The sequence below is a fragment of the Salmo trutta genome, chromosome 34 (assembly GCF_901001165.1).
Source record: "Salmo trutta chromosome 34, fSalTru1.1, whole genome shotgun sequence".
Taxonomy (NCBI): Eukaryota; Metazoa; Chordata; class Actinopteri; order Salmoniformes; family Salmonidae; genus Salmo; species Salmo trutta.
Genome location: NC_042990.1, coordinates 23564525 through 23584621, shown reverse-complemented (window position 1 = coordinate 23584621; position 20097 = coordinate 23564525). Strand labels below are relative to the sequence as shown.

The window sequence follows — 20097 nt, the reverse complement described above, 5'->3', positions numbered from 1 at the left end:
GTGGCCTGTGTGTGTGCCCAAGTGTACCATTGAAAAAGTATGAAATGTTACGTTCTCTGGTTAAATGTACTATATGGCAATAGTGACATCAAGCTGTAGAGAGAGGCAACTACAGCTGGTACCACTACAGCTGGTACAGAGTAAACCAGTGGTCACCTACTCCGAACAGTTAAAAGTGTGCAGGCTTTAGCTTCAGCCCAGCAATAAGACACTTCTGATCACCATATTGAACGGTTTGATGATTAAACTGGATCAGGTGTGAATTAACCCTGGACCAGAGTTGATGAACACAATGTCTGGTAGGGAAGGGATAGGCAGCTTGAGATGTGTATGCATAACTTGTATTTGAATCATGCAACAACATTGATAGGAGATTTGTGCAAAAAAAAAAAAAACAGTTATACACAAGCATTTCAGGATTTGGCCCAAGTTGATTTGAGGATGGGTATTCACGTCCTGCAACTTCCCCTTTCTCCACTAGGGGGCACAGTGTACAAAATATACATTCCACTACATTTTTTATTTACTGTCATTTAGCAGACGTATCCAGTGTAACTTACAGTAGTGAGGTCATATATTTGAATACTTTTATTCATACTGATCCCCCGTGGGAATCAAACCCACAACCCTGGCGTTGCAAGCGCCATGCTCTACCGACTGAGCCACACGGGACCTGGACACTAGTTTGATGGATGGCGGTCTACTCCGCGCTGCACCATCAGAGAGTTCTAGAAGCCCAATGTTCCTTTCTATTCTTGTTTTCCAAGAACTCCACTAAATCAGTTACATATATGAGCATTTCCCAAAAGCTTTCTGAATGGAGATACAGGAAAATGAATGGTTTATACATGACTGTGCAAGAGAGAGAGAGAGAGAGATGAGATTAATAGCACAGCCTACATACATCCATAATAATATGACCTTGCACGCATGCAGCTCTGTCCCCTGCAGCACAACAGGAGAGGGTACCAGAGTTCAATGACCGCTGTGAAAAAAATATATACTAACTCTTACACAACGCAGGGGCTCAGTTGAGTTGATGGGATTTCTGTCTTCATTTTAAGCAAAATTGTGTTTTTTTTAGACAACTGCAAACCACGGAGTTGGTCTGATGTGGTCATTGTCCTCCCCGTTGCTTCAGGAACAATATAGGAGCAATAGATGGCAGAAGAGGAAAGTCCCCCCCCAACTTGTGCCTGTACCACCTATTGAGATCCCTTTTGTTTAGTAAATCAGGTGTTGAGGTAAAAACTTGACTAGAGTAGGAGTTTAAGATTTGTCAATATCAAGGTACCATTATTAGATGGTCTCACAAACCTTCTGCCTACTCAGAACTGTGGAGGATGGTTGTCATTGTCCATGTTCAAACCTCTCCCCAACGTAGCGCTTCATTCAGCATCCACTCGTTTGTTCCAGGATGTTGTCTGTGGTCAAGCTCTATTATGGAACATGGTTCAGGTATGTTGCACTGTGAATCTGTCATTTCTCTCCATTGCTCTGTCATTTCTCTCCAGAAGGGGTGAGATTCCTCCATGAGTGTTTGTAATGAAGGATATTCTTTAATTATAATAAACAATAAAGAATCATAACAATGGTCAAACTTTCTCACTTAATCATTTGAGAGCTTGCAATTTATGAGGGAAAAAAAGAGCTCCAGACAGAAATCAAAGAAATACAAGTTTATTTAAGTGTAAACCAAATAACTGCATAGGAAACGTTTAAAGTCCACAGAAGACACAGAGTGTAGCAGGTAACCGATATATTATAGTCTACTTTGCCATATTTAGACTGAAGACCTGACATCGGCACTTCCACACCAACCACAGTGTGGGAGGGGGAAACACACAAACACACGTATGCGCATGCACATACACACACGAAAGTACACCAACACAAAACACTCATGGATGTGCGCCCCCACACACACACACACACACATATAGAAGCGTGGAAGCGCCAGCAGCACCCATCTAAACTTGGCTGGTCCCTGCCTTCCTCCTACCTCGTGGACTGAGAGGAGAATACATTCAGTGGATTTCTGTTCAACAACACGATGCAGCGCACAAACACACACACACACTACCTGCCGCACACAGGATACAGGACAGAACAGGGTAAAACAATTTTAAGACACGGCCACTTCTCTAGCCGTTAACTCCTTGTTTTCTCTAGACAACTTGTTAGGACAACTCCTTGTTAAAAGCTGTGATGTTGAATTAGCTGTGCATTACTAAGCCCTGGAGAAATAGGCTTACAGAGATTCTAAGTGTTGATAAACTGAGACTTAAAATTCTTAAAGATGCCATATTGTCACAAAAGCTCCAAGACAGTAACATTCTAAATTGCATGCTCACTGGAACATCATTGGCATGGAACACTGGATGACAATGTGGCATCCGTTCTAATTCTCCAGACTCTGATTGGGTGGTAGTACAGTATCAGTCCTGTCCTGTTTTCCTGCTAGCAACGGACAGGGTGTGATCGAAAATCAACATGAACTCCCAACAAACCCTTTTCTTAAAAAAAAATACATTCCAAAAGGGTTGCAGAGAGTCGTGTGGTCTGGAGTATTTGTCCTTTTGTGTTAATCAAACAATTGAAAAATGAAACAAAAATAAAACATGAAAATAAAAATGTACATTTGAGGGAGATTATCCAAAAAGCCCCCCAAAAATTATACTTTTCTTTTCCAGATTGAGAACTAATGTGTACTATGCTAAACGGACACACGCAGAGAACTTTTGGTCGCGTTCAGCCCGTCTTTACCAAAGTCGTGCCGCACATCTCACAAAGCCTGTAGAGGTGTTTAAAAGCACAGGAACCATATAGAAATCTCATTGTTTGCACAGCGCGAATGCAAAACAAGAATGTCCTGAAACGTGACCAATGAGACCAGTACTGAGGTCATAACAGAAAGGTTCACTACATTATCACAAGGGGGGACATGTTTCACTGTGACACCCGCATCACTGGGGAGACATGTTACACTGTGACACCCACAGGGTAGGGACACAGAACTACCTGAGTTTCTTTTCTTTTTTTATCTTGACATTTTTTTTCCTATTTTTTTATTTTCTTTAAAGATGATACAATCATTGACAGAGGTCTAAGACCTTGCAGACTTTCCAGCTGGTGCAGTTTCACTTTTAAAAAAGTATCTTCTTTTTCTTTTCTCTTAAAGCTAAGAGAGGCCTGAAACGAAATGGTGGACAGAACCACAGGGGCCAATAAAACCCCCTCCCAACAGGAGTACAGGCGACCAATCACATCCTCAGAAGACATCACCACACTTCCCGGATATCATTGTGAGGGGGAAATCAAGCAATTCTAGCGATGCTAGGCAGCTAAACTTGTCAATAAACCTAGCTTCTTTTCACAGAGAGTGTATGAGGTTGCAAAAAAACACTGGGGGGGGGGGGGGGGGGTAAACTGACTGTGCAGCTTTACAAGTTGTTGTTGTACTAACCGGCTCTGCTACATCTCTGTTTTAAGGGATGGCGAGTTGAGCTGTTTTTTCCCCATCTCAGGATTCAAGACATGGCCAGCAGAGCACTGATTGGCTTCTGCAGAGCCTCTTGGTAACAGGAAATACATTCGCAAAGGTCAAAAGGTTAAATACATCCAATGTACTCCTAACACACACACATCTTTGGCTATATAATCATGATAAAATCATCCCGATTCAGTAACCCACCCATCTGAGTTTATAACACCCATTTATCTGTGAGACGTTGGTTCACTGTAGAGAATTTTGAAAGCATGCAACAAATGAAAAATAAAAACAATGAACAAAACAGTTTAAAATACATGTTTTTCCTCTTTAAGAGTGAAGACCTCAAAATCTTAAAGATAGAATTTCCTGCAACTTAATTTTTAAAAAAGATTGATTTCCTGCAACTTAATTTAAAAAAAAGATTGATGCAGACTACACATTTCATATAGTAATACTGAAACCCATCGACAGATCATATCGGTGAAGCGGTTGTGGGTTCTAAGCAACAGGGTCTGGGGACTCCAACTCACTTGCCCTTTAAATGTGCTAACGTCTCCGCTGTATTAACATGTAATAAACAGGCTTATTAATGTGAAATAAACATTTTATTCACTCAATGTGTTCCTATACACCACAGTTTTGCATTGTCAAAGAGTTTGACTTTTAGACTCGTCTCAAAATAAATTACTATCCTCCACAACCAACACTAAGCTAACTCTAAAGTCCACACTTGTACATTTTCTTACTGAGGAGAAATGGTGTATTGTGCTGAAATTCGAGGTCATTCTTGTACATCTAAGGGGAGTAAGATGGACGTCTTAACTCTTTAGAGAGAACACTCCCTCTCCCCCCTAACGCATGGCAACAAATGACAAGGGGTATCTTACATGATCATGTGCCTCTGACATCACTAAGACTCTAAGGCCAATCAGCCAACAGTGACATCACAATCACTCTCACTGTTGGACAATCAGGTTACAGCTCTGCTGATCTGCAAAATGAGGTAAAGCAAAAGGGGGCCAGCCCTCCTAAGTGCATCCAATCAAAGCACAGGGATCTGTCCCCAACTGATTTGATTCGCTAAACACATATCTAGGATATAATGGTCCAATGACATTCTCCGTCTATGACAGTGTCATTCTGATGCCAACTCCATTTGGCACCAAACTCTCACAGATATCTTTTTGGCACAATTCTCAGATCTGCATTATTTGGTTTCTCCATATGATTAAAAGGCATAATTCACCACACTTCTAAACAACCCACTCATGGACACAGTGTGGAGCGAAGGCCATTTGTAACTTGTAATTTCAAATTAAATGGAGATCTTTGGTCTGACAGGTGAGGTAACATGTATTACATTGTGAGTTGAGGTAAAAGTAACATGAGGTATGTTAAAAACTTAATTTCACTTTACTTTAAGTTAGTCTAAGGTATACAGTCCATAAGAAAGACTTGAGGTTTATAAGTTACTAGTCAACATACTTGAGAGGTAGGCCTATGTGTACTGTATGTAACATGAGGCATTTAAAGTGTGAGGTCAAATGTGTGCTGAGGTATATTTGCAAAATGACATTTGTATGTTGATGAGGTCTGAGAATGTTGGTTCTGTAACAGTATGTATATGCAAGTTACTGGTTGAGGTAGGCTTTATTAGAATTGTTAGAATTGAGATACACATGAGTAAATGTGAGGAATATGAAAGTTGAGGTATATAAATGTTGAGGTAAATGAAGAGATGTGAAAGTTGATGCAAATTAGGATGGAAAGTGCAGGCCTACTCTTTCCTCTGAGATAAGAAGTTCAGTCAGCGACCCACTAATAGTGTCCATACCGCTAGGCTAGGATATGCTAAGGGAGTGGCTAACTTTACAAGGGAAAGGGGGATTTACAACCCCTCTAACAGTTCCACCTCAGAGGTGATAAATCAGGAATCTGTTAGCGCTCAATGGTTGTGTAGGCTGAGATGCTAATGCTAATAAGGGATGCTAGTTATGAGTCATATGAGTGTTGAGTCAGTGTCACGTTAACATAGGTGGTGATGCTAGACTGAAATCACACACAGATACTCTTTGGTTGCTGTGCGATATGGTCTGGTTTTCAGACCTTTCTACAACATTCTCCTCAGACGTGGGCCTGAAAGGTACTTCAAAATCAAAGCTACATAAACCTATTGAGTTTTATATGGCTGGGATTCTTGTCTCAACAAGATGTTACAGTACTGTGTGAATGTTAATAATATTTCACAACAGTTGGCCCTATATTCCTCTTCTCCCCATCGGACTGTCATTGACCGCATTGACACTGCTTCGAATGCATCTTTTTGGTGAGAGTTGGAGTGTTTTAGACCTCCAACACTAATGATTAAACAACAAAGTGTTTCTTTCAATTTGTAGTTCTTTAGATGCCAAACCTACAGGTGGCCGTTGTGCAGAAATTCTATCTTTGGTTGACTCCACTAGCTGGGCTCTATATACCTCCATCTTTTAGAGGTCAGGTCCCAGATTCACAAAACACTTCTTACGCAAAAACTTAAGAAGCTTCTTAAGAAGAAAAAATAAGAAGTTCATAAGATAGTTCATAAGTGTAATTCCTCAACAATATCTTAAGATGTAATGATTTTCTTACGAACTTCTCAAATATCTTCTTACAAATCTTAAGATGTTTGTTGCTAGGGAACCATTTTAGCTATCTAGCTAGCAATTGCGATCTTGTTAGCATATTTCTTACTGAGATTACTGTTCTAAAATATGTTCTTGGGTTTAAAATAATCAATACTGAAACTTTCAGATGAAGTTTGTGAGTGAATTAAACATGTTCAATTGCTTTTTAGATTTTTTTCTCTCACGGCCCTGAGTTTAAGACAATGGTTTAAAAACATTTCCAATAACTTTTTTTATGCACATGTTCCGGAACACTCTCTCTTCAGCATTCCAGACTGGAAGTTAATAAATAGGGAGGGGCTTTGCAGTGACATCACAAGGGGATTAGATTCAATTCTTGGCCCCAAGAGCCAATCGGAATGCCCCACAATTCAACACACAATCCAACCCTGATGTCTTATTGGCTCTCACTGCTGTCGGTCACGTCCTGTGGACAGCCACTCAAGATGCACTCTTTATGGAGGCATTGTTCTCCACCTGCATCATTCACAACATGATGTCACTCCGACACGATTACTAATCAATAACTGATACAACATCCTGATAACTCCTGATAAACTTCTAAAATACTCAATTTTTTTTTGCATTTTCATTATTTTTCTTATATATAGATCCAGCATGCTTTGCTTAATCAATCATGAACATATTCCTGTAATACTTTGATGCCTGACAGGGGAATCAACAATATTCAATTGATAATAGGATCATTTGGGACAGCAGGGACAATCTCCCCACAACAATGACTACCTCGTGATTCCAACCAATCATCAAACAGCATCTGTCCCAGCTCCGCTGCGATCAATAATCAATAAACTAGTAAAGCTTAAAGGAGATTCTTCTGATTCTACTGATCAGTTTTACCTTTGTCAACATCAGTCTCCTCCTGTGACTTGAGCTAACTAACTAACTAACTAACTAACTAACTAACTAACTAACGCTGATTCAGCCTAAACAGGCTTGGCATTACATAAAACCCTCTCTTCTTCTTTTGACAGTGCCATGACACTACACATTGAGAGATGAGGGGGAAATTCTCAACAGAGATTTACTAACTAACAAGCTACCCTAAATCGAGATAACATGAAAGGACACCACTGAAAGCTCTACACTACATTACAGGTCAGGTTGGGCTTCTATAACCAGAACAAAAACATACAGCGTAGAACTACAGCGTCCGAGTGTCTCAGCAACAAAACACATTACCCAAGATGCACAGCATGAATCCTATTTATCCTGTGCAAATATATATATATATATATATAAAAAAAAAACATTTTTATGTTGTTCTTTAAATAAAATTCAGTATTGAGGTAGACTTTCTTTTCTTCTTTGTAAAACTTGACGGACTAGATCTCTGCTCGGAGAGTGTGAGTACATTCATAAAGAACTAGATGAGGTAGGTGGTGGAGCAGTGGGTTCAATATTTCAAGAAAAAGTGAGAAAAGTCCCTGAGATGGCGATTTGAGGAGAGTTTAGCGAGAGATTTCTGAGCAGTTGAGATAGAAAAAATAGAAATTACGGATCTTTTCTTTGTCACTTTCACTAATGATTATCAATCATACTAGTGGTCCCCTTTGTCATACAGTATACCACAATCTGAAGCTAAATGTAAAGAAATAATCAACAAATCCGTTTTCCCTTAATTTCGTAATAACGTATTTCCGTCTGCTCTGATCATCTCTCTATTTAAACTGTCCTCTCTGTGTCTGTCTGTTGATTCCTCCTCTCTCTCTCTTTTATTTCCTCTCCCAAACTGAGAAACAGAGAGCGAAAACAGTGAGAGAAAGAAAGAAAGCAAAAAGTAATTAGAACTTCAAAACTTGAGGATGCGGTTGTTTCCGAAATCGACGACCACGATGACTCCGTCTGGCGTCACGGCAACACCGGAGGGGCGGTCCATCTGTCCGAAGCCACTCCCTTGCATGCCAAATTTACATAAGAAGTTCCCGTTGGGCTCGAATACCTGCACCCGGTGGTTCCTTGAGTCAGCCACGATGATCCGGTTCTCCTGGTCCACAGCCACGCCCTGCGGTCGCAGGAACTGCCCGTTACCGGTTCCCTCTGAGCCCAAGAACCGGGCAGACTGGCAGTCCGGCCGGATCACCAGCAGACGGTGGTTGTTGAAGTCGGTGACGACCAGGTGGTCCTCGTGGTTGAAGGCGACGCCGCGCGGTGAGTCAAAGTGTTTCCACAGAGCGCCCTCAAAGCCATACTTGTTGATGAAGGACCCATCAGGGCCAAAGAGCTGGACGCGGTGGTTCCTGGTGTCAGAGACCAGTATCTTCCCTGCAGAATTCACCGCCACATCCCAGGGGTAGTTGAACTGCCCGTTCTACAATAGAGTACAGTAGAATATCATTATTAGTTCAGCTCTAAAGTTTGTGTGTATATACTGTAAGTAAGAGTGTGTGTGTGTGTGTGTGTGTGTGTGTGTGTGTGTGTGTGTGTGTGTGTGTGTGTGTGTGTGTGTGTGTGTGTGTGTGTGTGAGAGAGACTGATTGCCTTATCCCATCTGGACAAGAGGAATACATGTGTAAGAATGCTGTTCATTGACTATAGCTCAGCATTCAACACCATAGTAACCTCCAAGCTCATCATTAAGCTCGAGGCCCTGGGTCTGAACCCCGCCCTGTGCAACTGGGTCCTGGACTTCCTGACGGGCCCCCCCAGGTGGAGAAGGTAGGAAACAACACCTCCACTTCACAGATCCTCAACACTGGGGCCCCACAAGGATGCGTGCTCAGCCCCCTCCTGTACTCCCTGTTCACCAATGACTGCGTGGCCACGCATGCCTCCAACTCAATCATCAAGTTTGCAGACGACACAACAGTATTAGGCCTGTTTACCAACAATGACAACACAGCCTACAGGGAGGTGAGGGCCCTGAGAGTGTGGTGCCAGGAAAATAACCTCTCACCCAATGTCAACAAAACTAAGAAGCTGATCGTGGACTTCAGGAAACAGCAGAGTGAGCACCCCCCCCATCCACATCGACGGGACCACAGTGGAGAAGGTGGAAAGATTCAAGTTCCTCGGCGTACACATCACTGACAAACTGAAATGGTCCACCCACACAGATAGTGTGGTGAAGAAGGCGCAACAGCACCTCTTCAACCTCAGGAGGTTGAAGAAATTTGGCTTGGCACCTAAAACCCTCACAAACTTTTACAGATGCAAAATTGAGAGCATCCTGTTGGGCTGTATCACCGCCTGGTACGGCAACTGCACCGCCCGCAACCGCAGGGCTCTCTAGAGGGTGGTGCGGTCTGCCCAACGCATCACCGGGGGAAAGCTACCTGACCTCCAGGACATCTACAGCACCCGATGTCACAGGAAGGCCAAAAAGATCATCAAGGACAACAACCACCCGAGCCACTTCCTGTTCACCCTGCTATCATCCAGAAGGTGAGGTCAGTATAGGTGCATCAAAGCTGGGAACGAGAGACTTAAAAACAGCTTCTATCTCAAGGCCATCAGACTGTTAAATTGCCATCACTAGCACATTAGAGGCTGCTGCCCTATATACATAGACTTGAAATCACTGGCCACTTTAATAATGGAACACTAGTCACTTTAATAATGTTTACATATTTTGCATTACTCATCTCATATGTATATAGAGTATTATATCCTATTCTCCTTTGTCTTAGTCTATGCCGCTTTGATATTGCTCGTCTAAATATTTATATATTCTCAATTCCATTCCTTTACTTTAGATTGTGTGTATTGTTAGATATTACTGCACTGTTGGAGCTAGAAACACAAGCATTTCGCTACACCCACAATAACATCTGCTAAACACGTGTATGTGACAAATAACATTTGATTTGGATATTATCTGATTGAGAGTTTCTACCTTAGTGCCCTTCTCGCCGAACTTGAGCATGAACTGCCCGTCGAAAGTGAACACCTGCACGCGGTGGTTGTCTTTGTCCGCCACGATGATCCGGCGTTGGCTGTCGCATGCCACGCCCGCTGGACGGTCAAACTGACCGGGGCGAGAACCCAGGGAGCCGAACTTGTGGTAGAAGGCACCGCACGGCTTAAAGATCTGGACCATAGGAGTAGTAGCAGAAGGACATTTTGTTTTGTTTTACTTGATATTAGGTTGCCACTGTACACGCAATGCTTCAGCTCTCACTATAGAAAAAACATTTCTCCTTAGGATTACAGCTGACACCAAACCAATCCACGACATGAAATGAATGAAACCCACCTGCACGCGGTTGTTACTGCGGTCGGCCACGACCACGAATCCCTCCTTGTCCACGCTGATCCCCCAGGGGCGACACAGCTGCCCCTCCCCCTCCCCCTCACCACCAAACGCAGACACCGGGGACCCCAGGGCGCCATAGCTCCGCCCAGACTTCACCAGCACCTTAGAACACAGGCAGGGAGAATGTTAACATTCTAACTTAATTACCTGCTGCAATGTTAAAGTTGAATTATTTTATTGTTGCTTAAGACAGGGGTTCCCCAACTTTTTCACTCAGGCCCCCCTCCCAGCATTGGCGAACATACCTGCCCCCCCTGTGCGCGTGCACATGAGCCACGTCTATTTCTATGGGAACAAGCACTGTTCATGATACAAACGGTTCACACCCCTCTTGTTGGCAAAGAGAACCTTTTGCAGGTTTAAAGCTTATTTCCTGCAATTCTACACATTTTATCATGGGGTGCAGAGAAAATTTTGCATTTTTAAAGCTCATTTTCTTGCATCTTGCAATTTGATACATTTTGCCATGTCTAATGTGTATTCATGTGATATTTGAGAGACTCAAACATTACTACAAAATATATGGGTTAAAAAACCTAGCTAAAATTTTTTTGCTGACATGGACTAGTTGATCTGGACATTTCTGACTAGTTATAAATAGCTCTCTGAGGTCTGCAATGACTAACATGACAAGAGGAACTGATGATACACTGCCCAATTTCGAAAATGACTGTTGTGCATTCTACTATTACAACTTTCAAGAGTAAGAAACCACTGGCTTAAGATGGTTATATATATTATTTGGTTGTTGTAACTATAATAATACTACACATTTTACCTTAAAGGGGCTGCCCATGATGTGCTGGTTACAGACCAGAACTGACACCAGATATTCTCCCTCTGCTTTGGGCAGATAGCTGACTGTGTATGACCCGTTCAGGTGGTCACACACCTCGGCAGCCGACAGGTTACCATCCACTGCTGCCATCACTACTGCTGACACTGCGTCACCGCCCGAGAGGCGGGGCTCCCCGTCATGGTCGTAGCCAATCACGGTGAAGGAGGCAGGCTTGCCGCGGAGTGCGGTCTTTAGGCCCTCTCCGTGAGCTTTGGTGACGGTAGCGAACGCTCCGCTACTGATCATGCCCATGGACTGGATGGCTATGTACAGGGCCTGGGAGAGATAATAATATCATATCAATAATATGGACGAGTGGATATAGAAAAATGATGTACATGAAATTGGCAGACAAGTCAATAATTCCATTAGTCCAAAGAGACCAGAAATTTGGCACAGTGTTGTACTATTACTGTAACAGTCAATAACATTGGCTCAGAGTGCACAGAGAAACCACACGTCTCTAACCCCTCTCCTCTGGTTAGGGGGAGTGAACATAATGCAGTTATTTACCTGGTCTGGAGGCATGAACATGAACCTGTCATCCTCCTGCGGCTGCAGCAGTCCTCTCAGAGACTTGAGCTCCTGGATCTGGGTCAGCATGCGCTCTCTGGCCAGCAGTACGTCCAGGTGTCGGCCCTCGTCCAGCACCTGATGTTAAGTTATGAAGTGAGGAGACACAGACACCATATAATGACTTTAATGCCTTTGGACATTAGAGGGGGACATGCAAGAGGGGGACATGCAACTTCTCCCATACCTGAGTGACGGCTGCAATGGTGCTGTCCAGCTTGGTCAGGTTCTGATGCAGCTTCTCTACCTGCAGGTACAGAGACTTGGCTTTCAGCTGGCGGATCTTCTCAACCTGGGAGAGGGGGGGAGAGGGAACAGGAGAGGGGAGGGTGGGTGGGAGAAGGGTAAAGAGAGAGATTCATTCATTGGGTAAGGGCAACCTCCAGTAGTGTGAAAACGGTTTTCTCTCAATCAGGGTTATGATTTACTGCATATATATTTTATGAATAGGGATAGCAACAGAATGACATACCCTAGAGTAGAAAAGAGGAGAGATATTATTTCCACTTCATTTCTCAACTCCTAATATTGATCAAATGACACTCATTGAAGCTAATTACACTAACTGCTGTATCTGACATAGGCTTTGAAAAAGCACCCGCAAGTACCAGTCACAGCAATTATTATTTCTATTTATTTATTTAACCCTTATTTTACCAGGTAAGTTGACTGAGAACACATTCTCATTTACAGCAACAACCTGGGGAATAGTTACAGGGGAGAGGAGGGGGATGAATGAACCAATTGGAAGCTGGGGATGATTAGGTGGCCATGAGTGCAGCTGGCTTTTGATAAGCTTTCTTGACTTGGACATACATTTTTGCCAACACGACTAACCTTTGTTTAACCAGATAAACAGCTGTTCTTAGCAAAAATATATTTAGAATTACCTTTCTAACTAATAGGCTATGTTAGAGTTTATACTTCCTCTTCCGTCAAAATAATGAAAAGCTATTTACCAAATCTAATCATTTTAAAACGTTGATTACTTCTCCTTGCCATTATCATTCACCTGGTGAGAAGACAATACATACAGGTTTGCCTGGGTGGGGGTCCCTGGGTAGCTAGTTTGCCTGGGTGGGGGTCCCTGGGCAAGAAAAGGTTGAAAACCCCTGCTCTAAATGATTGGGTTTCCTGAGTAGCTGGTTTGCCTGGGAAGGGATCCCTGGGTAGCTAGTTTGCCTTGGTGGGGGTCTCTGGGCAAGAAAAGGTTGAAAACCCCTGCTCTAAATGATTGGGTTTCCTGAGTAGCTGGTTTGCCTGGGAAGGGATCCCTGGGTAGCTAGTTTGCCTTGGTGGGGGTCTCTGGGCAAGAAAAGGTTGAAAACCCCTGCTCTAAATGATTGGGTTTCCTGAGTAGCTGGTTTGCCTGGGAAGGGATCCCTGGGTAGCTAGTTTGCCTTGGTGGGGGTCTCTGGGCAAGAAAAGGTTGAAAACCCCTGCTCTAAATGATTGGGTTTCCTGAGTAGCTGGTTTGCCTGGGAAGGGATCCCTGGGTAGCTAGTTTGCCTTGGTGGGGGTCTCTGGGCAAGAAAAGTTTGAAAACCCCTGCTCTAAATGACAAAAAGTGTAGAATGTAAATCAGTGTACAGATTATAGTGACCTGTGGAACACATGTACACCTTCAAACCAAGATGTTTTTCCACTAACTTCAGCATCCCGACAACTTCTCTTTATAAATGAAAGGTATTGCCGCCAACTGACCTAGTCATGATTGTGGTAAAGTTCTGCCCACGGCTTAGTATGAAATGTAGTCGTAATGCCGAGGCAAAATTGGCACGCACTACGCTCTTGATGGTTGCTAGGCAGCGCCCGTTACTACTATATTCCTACCAGTTCTAAACTTTGCAAGGCATGTCACTTCACCCATCTCTTTGCATAGCTCACCACATGCACTGTTTTCTTAACCATAACTGGATGGATCAATAAAGAATTACTGCGGGATGAATATCACTGATGAAAATATTGAAATAAAGTAGGCTAATGCAAATGAAGGCATCAAATTGTTGCTTACTGAAACTCCCAAAGTCATCCAATTGTTACAATACATTTGAAGCAATAGCCTACCAGTGTGTGTTCAACTATTTCAGAACCGTTTTGCTCTGCTTTGAGACAAGCGTGGGGACTCGTCTTGATAAATCAATCACTGAATCTCCAATTGGATATTGGTTACGCTACAATTAGGCTGTGGAAATGTTAGCTAAGTTGAGGTAAGTGCTGCTCATCAGAACATTTTTCCAGCATGTTATGTAGTTTATCAAGTGGATAATTTGCTCTTCGCTCTGTCGCTTAGTAACCTAGGCCTACTCCCGACCAAAAGCCTGTGACTTGTCTTAACCATCAATGTGATTTTGTTTCACTGAATCTCCGTCTGTATATTTGGTTAATTCTCTGGCTGGGCAAATAGGTGGTATAGTTTTCTCATCTATCACTGATCAGAAACATTTAGCATGCAATAATGTAGCCTAAATCAAGTGTAGGTCTATTATCTTTGATCGAACGTGTAAAGGCAACTTCAAAAGCCCGCAGAGGTTGTGAAATATGAACACTAGACGCACATGCTTTTGAAAATATAGATTGCTATTATTTTCTATTGGTATCTTGATGATGCATCTACATCTGCATTGCTTGCTGTTCTGGGTTTTAGGCTGGGTTTCTGTATAGCACTTTGTGACATCGGCTGATGTAAAAAGGGCTTTATAAATACATTTGATTTGATTGAATGTAAGACCCTACGCCTGCTCCCAAACAAAGCTGAGTAAGAGTAGGAAAGAGATGAAACGTGTATCAAAACGCATGGGCTTGCCTTGGGTTCGGTTTCACAGATTGTCGTGACGTTATGTGGGGAAAATATTATTTGTATTTGATCCGGTATATTTTATTATATTCTTAGCCTACTATAAAACATGTATGTTGACTGTGATCAGTGGTGTAAAGTAAAAATTATTTAAAGTACTACTTAAGTAGTTTTATTGGGTATCTTTACTATTTATATCAATGACAAATTTTACTTTACTACATTCCTAAAGAAAATTATGTATGTTTTACTCCATACACACCCAAAAGTAGTCGTTACATTTTGAATGCTTATCAGGACAGAAAATGGTCCAATTCGCACACTTATCAAGAGAATATCCCTGGTCATCCCTACTGCTTCTGGTTTGGCGGACTCACTAAACACAAATGCTTTGCTTTTAAATTATGTCTGAGTGTTGGAGTGTGACCCTGGCTATCCGTAAATAAAAAAAAAACGAAATTGTGCCGTCTGATTTGCTTAATATAAGGGATTTAAAAATGATTCATACGTTTACTTTTGATACTTACGTATATATTAGCAACTACATTTAATTTTTATACTTAAGTATATTTAAAACACAATTGTTCTGGCCCCTGTAGTTGGGTTTGAGTTTTGGCTATCGTGTAATTCCATTGTTGACCACTTGGGGGCCACTATCCTGTGTTGATGTGTGTTGTTCGTTAAATATGCTAAATCCTGTAGAATAAAAATTGTTTACATTCCAAAATGGGGAAAGTCACACTGTGGAGCTGCAGACATTATGAAACTCCATCCTTCTTGCTATCATTTTGTAGAAGCATTGCCTGAAAGTAAAATTAATCATAACATATTTGGCATTCAATTCATGATGATATTTTGTATGAATGATCATTTTTAATGAGATTCATGAATCTTCTTGATAGACACATGGATATCTGTTCAGTGCATTTGTTCTTGTCATGTTTTGGGGAATTATTTACATCCGATTTAATGCATAATGCTGCGTATTTCTGTGTTCATGAACATGTATATCCACCCGGCACAGCCAGAAGAGGACTGGCCACCCCTCATAGCCTGGTTCCTCTCTAGGTTTCTTCCTAGGTTTTAGGCCTTTCTAGGGAGTTTTTCCTAGGGAGTTTTTCCTAGCCACCGTGCTTCTTTCACATGCATTGCTTGCTGTTTGGGGTTTTAGGCTGGGTTTCTGTACAGCACTTTGAGATTTCAGCTGATATACGAAGGGCTATATAAATAAATTTGATTTGATTTGATTTGATGTATACAAATACATGCTGTGTTATTATTGAGAATGAAGCCGAGTATTCAGCTAGCACACAATGACTCATACTCATTGTTCTTTTCTTTCTATATTTCAGTTTTACTAATTTCAGTCAGTATTACTGTACCTACGAAGTGGTGGCAATAAATCAACAGCACAGTAGCTGTACTGAGTTTATCTATCTGCTGAGCTTAAGAAGGGGACTCATCCGAGGGCAGAAAACAACTACTTTTAGACTTTTACTGGCTGACTTTCACTTTTACTTGAGTCATTTTCTAGTAAGGTGTCTTTACTTTAACTCAAGTATGAGAATTGAGCACTTGTTCCCACCACTGACTGTGATCAGGGTAGCCTAAGTGTGTCTTGTCCGTTTAATGAACAAAATAACTATTGATTTCATGTGCATTGCCATTCTATTATTTTGAAAATACATTTTATTAGTCTTATAATGTTTCTTAGGACCTGCCTAAACTAATGAATAATGGATTTCTTTGTGATGGTGTATATTCAATGGTTTTAGTAAAATAGACGTCCGCCCGCATCGGCCCACTCGGCCCACTCACATGCCGGCACCTAAACGTGTAGGACTGTAGGAATTGGGCTCTAGAAAAAACTGCAGATTTTTGGTTTTGTTTACAGGCAACACCGTAAAGTCTGTAAAGGGTAATACAGTGACAGTACTGACTGACTGACTGAAAAGGCCATTCAACAGAGGAAGAAGGGATGGGGGGGGGGGGGTAATAACATTACTACACAAAACTTAACAAAAGGCCAACCTCTTCCTATGTTAAAGAGAAGGACTAAACCCCCAGCCTGTCTGGCTCTATGTTAAATAGAGCCTTTTAGCAGAAACAAAGGAGGCTCTAAAAGAGAGGGGGGGTCTTTGTTAGACCCTGTTGGAAGTAGAAGTGTGGTTTGAATCAGGGATAATCCTGTTACGGAGATGGGAGGGAGCCCCCAACCTGGATCTTTCTGTCTCACACATACACACACAGACTTGCACACACATGCATGCACAATTGATGGTTAAACCACGCAACAGAAATCTCCCTATCTCCTCTTTAGGTGTACTCCTTCTCCCTCCACTCACTCATGCACGTGCACTTGCACACACAAAAGACTGCTTAAATTTCAAAGAGAAGGAGCGAGTGTGTGTGTGTGTGTGTGTGTGTGTATGTAACGGGGTTAGCCTTTAATGACTTTATCAGGAGAGAAAAGTGAAGCTGGGTTCTGTGGGTATATATGAGGGCTTTAAAGATAGAACAAGGTAAGTGAAAACCTCCTCTATCTTCTGACCTCACACACACAAGCTGGGCGATATGGACAAAAATCTATATTGCGATAAATTGCCTGAATTTATGCGATAAACCAGTTTTTTAAAAACTACTACTGCTAGTTTGATGGTTGTAGCCATAAATTGTCCCAACAATCACCCATATTAGCAAACTGATTTCATTTAAAATGTCACATTTCTCTAGTATAGGCTACTATCGTGGCTACTCAATGAACGATATCAGCAAAATGCCTGCGATAAGTGATCCATTAAGGTAATTTGCGGTTTATCGTCCCAGGTCTAACATGTGCACGCACACACACACACCATCAGCAGCTGTAGTTTTTAATGGTGCTAGCGGAAGGCTATGAGTAAAGGTTGTTTTTAATGGTAGACTGGTGAGGATCAGGTTAAAGCTATGGGTCTACCCCTGACAGGTTAAAACATGAAGGGTGTGTGTGCGTGTGGCGGGCCAGCAATGTCCTTTTGAATACATGATTAAAACCACGATCTCCTCTCGCCAGCCCCTGCACCTTTCGAACACACACCCAAACATACACGCTCATACGAATATGAGTATTCTGCATATTAAAGGGTCTTTAAAAAAAAAATCTACTTCATATTCATCATCTCCAGCACGACCCCAAACGTGTAAGTAGCAATTAGTAAGCAAGGCCTACTCATAATTGGTTCAAATCACATAATGTACACCGATTATGTTGTTGGAAACATTTATCTTCCTTTATCTTTTTTTCTACAAAACATAGAAACATGCCATTTTCACATATGTTGATGGTGGTGCTGGAGATGATGAATATGAAGATTTCCCTTTAAATCAAATCACATTTTCCTTTAACTTGTCTGTGAGTATGTGCATATGTTACCACTGGCTCTCTGGGTTTCACATGAGTTGATATATCTTATTATTGAGCTCCAACAGCAGCCCATTTTGATTCTAAATCCAAGACTTCCTCTTCAGAGTCAGAGAGAGAGTTGTGTATCAGAACCTGGAGATACTGGGTACAGTTGACTCTGTTTGTTATTGAACCTTCAACGGGTCAGGTTTCACTCTGCATTTAGGCCAGGTAAAGAGAGAGGTTCGTGAACACTGTCAAACACACACACAGACACACACAAAGCACTAGTAAAGTCGTAAGTCATGTGGGTGGACAGGGAGAATTAGGTCCCACTTCCTGGTTCTGAGGCCTGGGGCCACATGGTCATACCTGTGTCAGGCAACACGTGTAAAAATCCAACATACCACACCTCACATTCCAGCTACATGCAAATACTCCCCTACACCATTAGGTGGGTATGCAGACATGTAGAACCAAACATGGAGAACCAGTGTCTAGATGTGTGAACAGATTCCCACCAGTGGTGGCAGCTGAGGGGAGGACGGCTCATAACAACGGCTGGAACGGAGCAAATGGAATGGCATCAAACACATGGAAACCATGTTTGATGTATTTGATACCATTCCACTCCAGCCAATACCACAAGCCCGTCCTCCCTAATTAAGGTGCCAACAACCTCCTGTGATTCCCACTTCATAACATGTCTACAGTAGAAACACACCTTTTGTTTAAAACAGGTCAGTCAAACAGTGACTGAACGCCTGTTAGACCAGCTCTCTAACCATGTAAACTAGAGAGAGAGAGAGAGAGAGAGAGACAGAGACAGACACACAGAGACAGACACACAGAGACAGACACACAGAGACAGAGACACAGAGACAGAGACACAGAGACAGATACAAATGGAGAAAAGAAAAGACTTACCCTCCAGAGTAGCTGACACTCTCTCTCCTCCAGGGCTTTCTTGTGTCTGAGGATGATGTTCTTCACCTCTGTCTGAACCACCTTGGCCTTGATCTCTACCTGCTCTACTATGGCCTGGGCTTTCTCCATGCTCAGCTAGAACAGGGGACACAATATTACATGGTTAGAAATAATACACACCACCACCTTGACCTTGATCTCTACCTACTCTGCTATAACCTGGGCCATACGATAAATAACAGGTTAGAGACTTGACAAAACACCGCCCTCACCTTCTCCATGCTCAGCTAGAACAGGGGAACATGATAGGGTTAGAAATATCATACAACACCACTGGACTTTCTCCATTCTCAGATGAAGAAGAACTAACAAGGTCTTAAATAGCACACTTTTTCATATACTCAGCTACAGCAGAGGTAATAGAATATAACAGGGGGTTTGAACAATCACACACCACCTCCTGGTTGGTCCATAGTCAACTCCACACAGGAATATCAACTACATCATGCAGGAAACAGGAAGTGGCCAGGAGATATGACTTAAAGGTGTAATCCGCAGTTAAAACAATAACAAAGCATTCAGTAAAAAGCTGAGGGATGGGGCTGGAGACATGTAAACACTCTCAAAAGCATAGACAAAGCTGTACATGCTATCAAAAGTATAGATTTAGCAATGTTTTGACGCTATACAATGTTGGTTTACATTTACTTTGTTTACAAATGTTGGAGTAAAATAAGCTTATATTTTGGGTTCTGATGGGGTATGACAGCTGAACTAAGCTCATGAGGCATTTATTTATTCGTTATATTTTTCAAGAATCATTGGGGAAAAGTCCAAAAATGGATGTAGCAACTGCAGTGCACCTTTAAAGACACTCTATGACACATCATCACCTTCTTATGTGACCAGGCACCTGCTCTGATATGACGTACTAAAATACAGGAAGTAGACAGGACACAGGATATCTGGGGGTCAGGAATAGCACATAACCTCACACAACACAATGACACTACATCCCTCCAGACTATTTCTCAACATGAGCAGTGGCTTTTGAAGTCAATGAGTGAGTAAGAAGATATGAAGTAGTAGAGGGAGTAGTGTCACTTTGACCACCATGTTGTTCTCACTCTATATGAGGGGAAATGATG

General features: G+C 42.1%; 1 protein-coding gene across 1 annotated transcript in view; it reads right to left on the bottom strand.

Moving 5' to 3' along the window:
- Positions 1–4082: 4082 nt before the first annotated feature.
- The window catches only part of LOC115173840 (E3 ubiquitin-protein ligase TRIM71), a 48881-nt gene continuing 32866 nt past the window's right edge, over positions 4083–20097 (bottom strand). Inside the window, exons 3-9 of the mRNA XM_029732283.1 lie at positions 18950–19084; positions 12031–12135; positions 11784–11921; positions 11211–11546; positions 10373–10534; positions 10013–10207; positions 4083–8488 (exon numbers count right to left, since the gene is read on the bottom strand). Of these exons, the coding sequence (XP_029588143.1) occupies positions 7970–8488; positions 10013–10207; positions 10373–10534; positions 11211–11546; positions 11784–11921; positions 12031–12135; positions 18950–19084 (1590 nt within the window). The 3' untranslated portion in view covers positions 4083–7969. The remainder of the gene's footprint in view (positions 8489–10012; positions 10208–10372; positions 10535–11210; positions 11547–11783; positions 11922–12030; positions 12136–18949; positions 19085–20097) is intronic.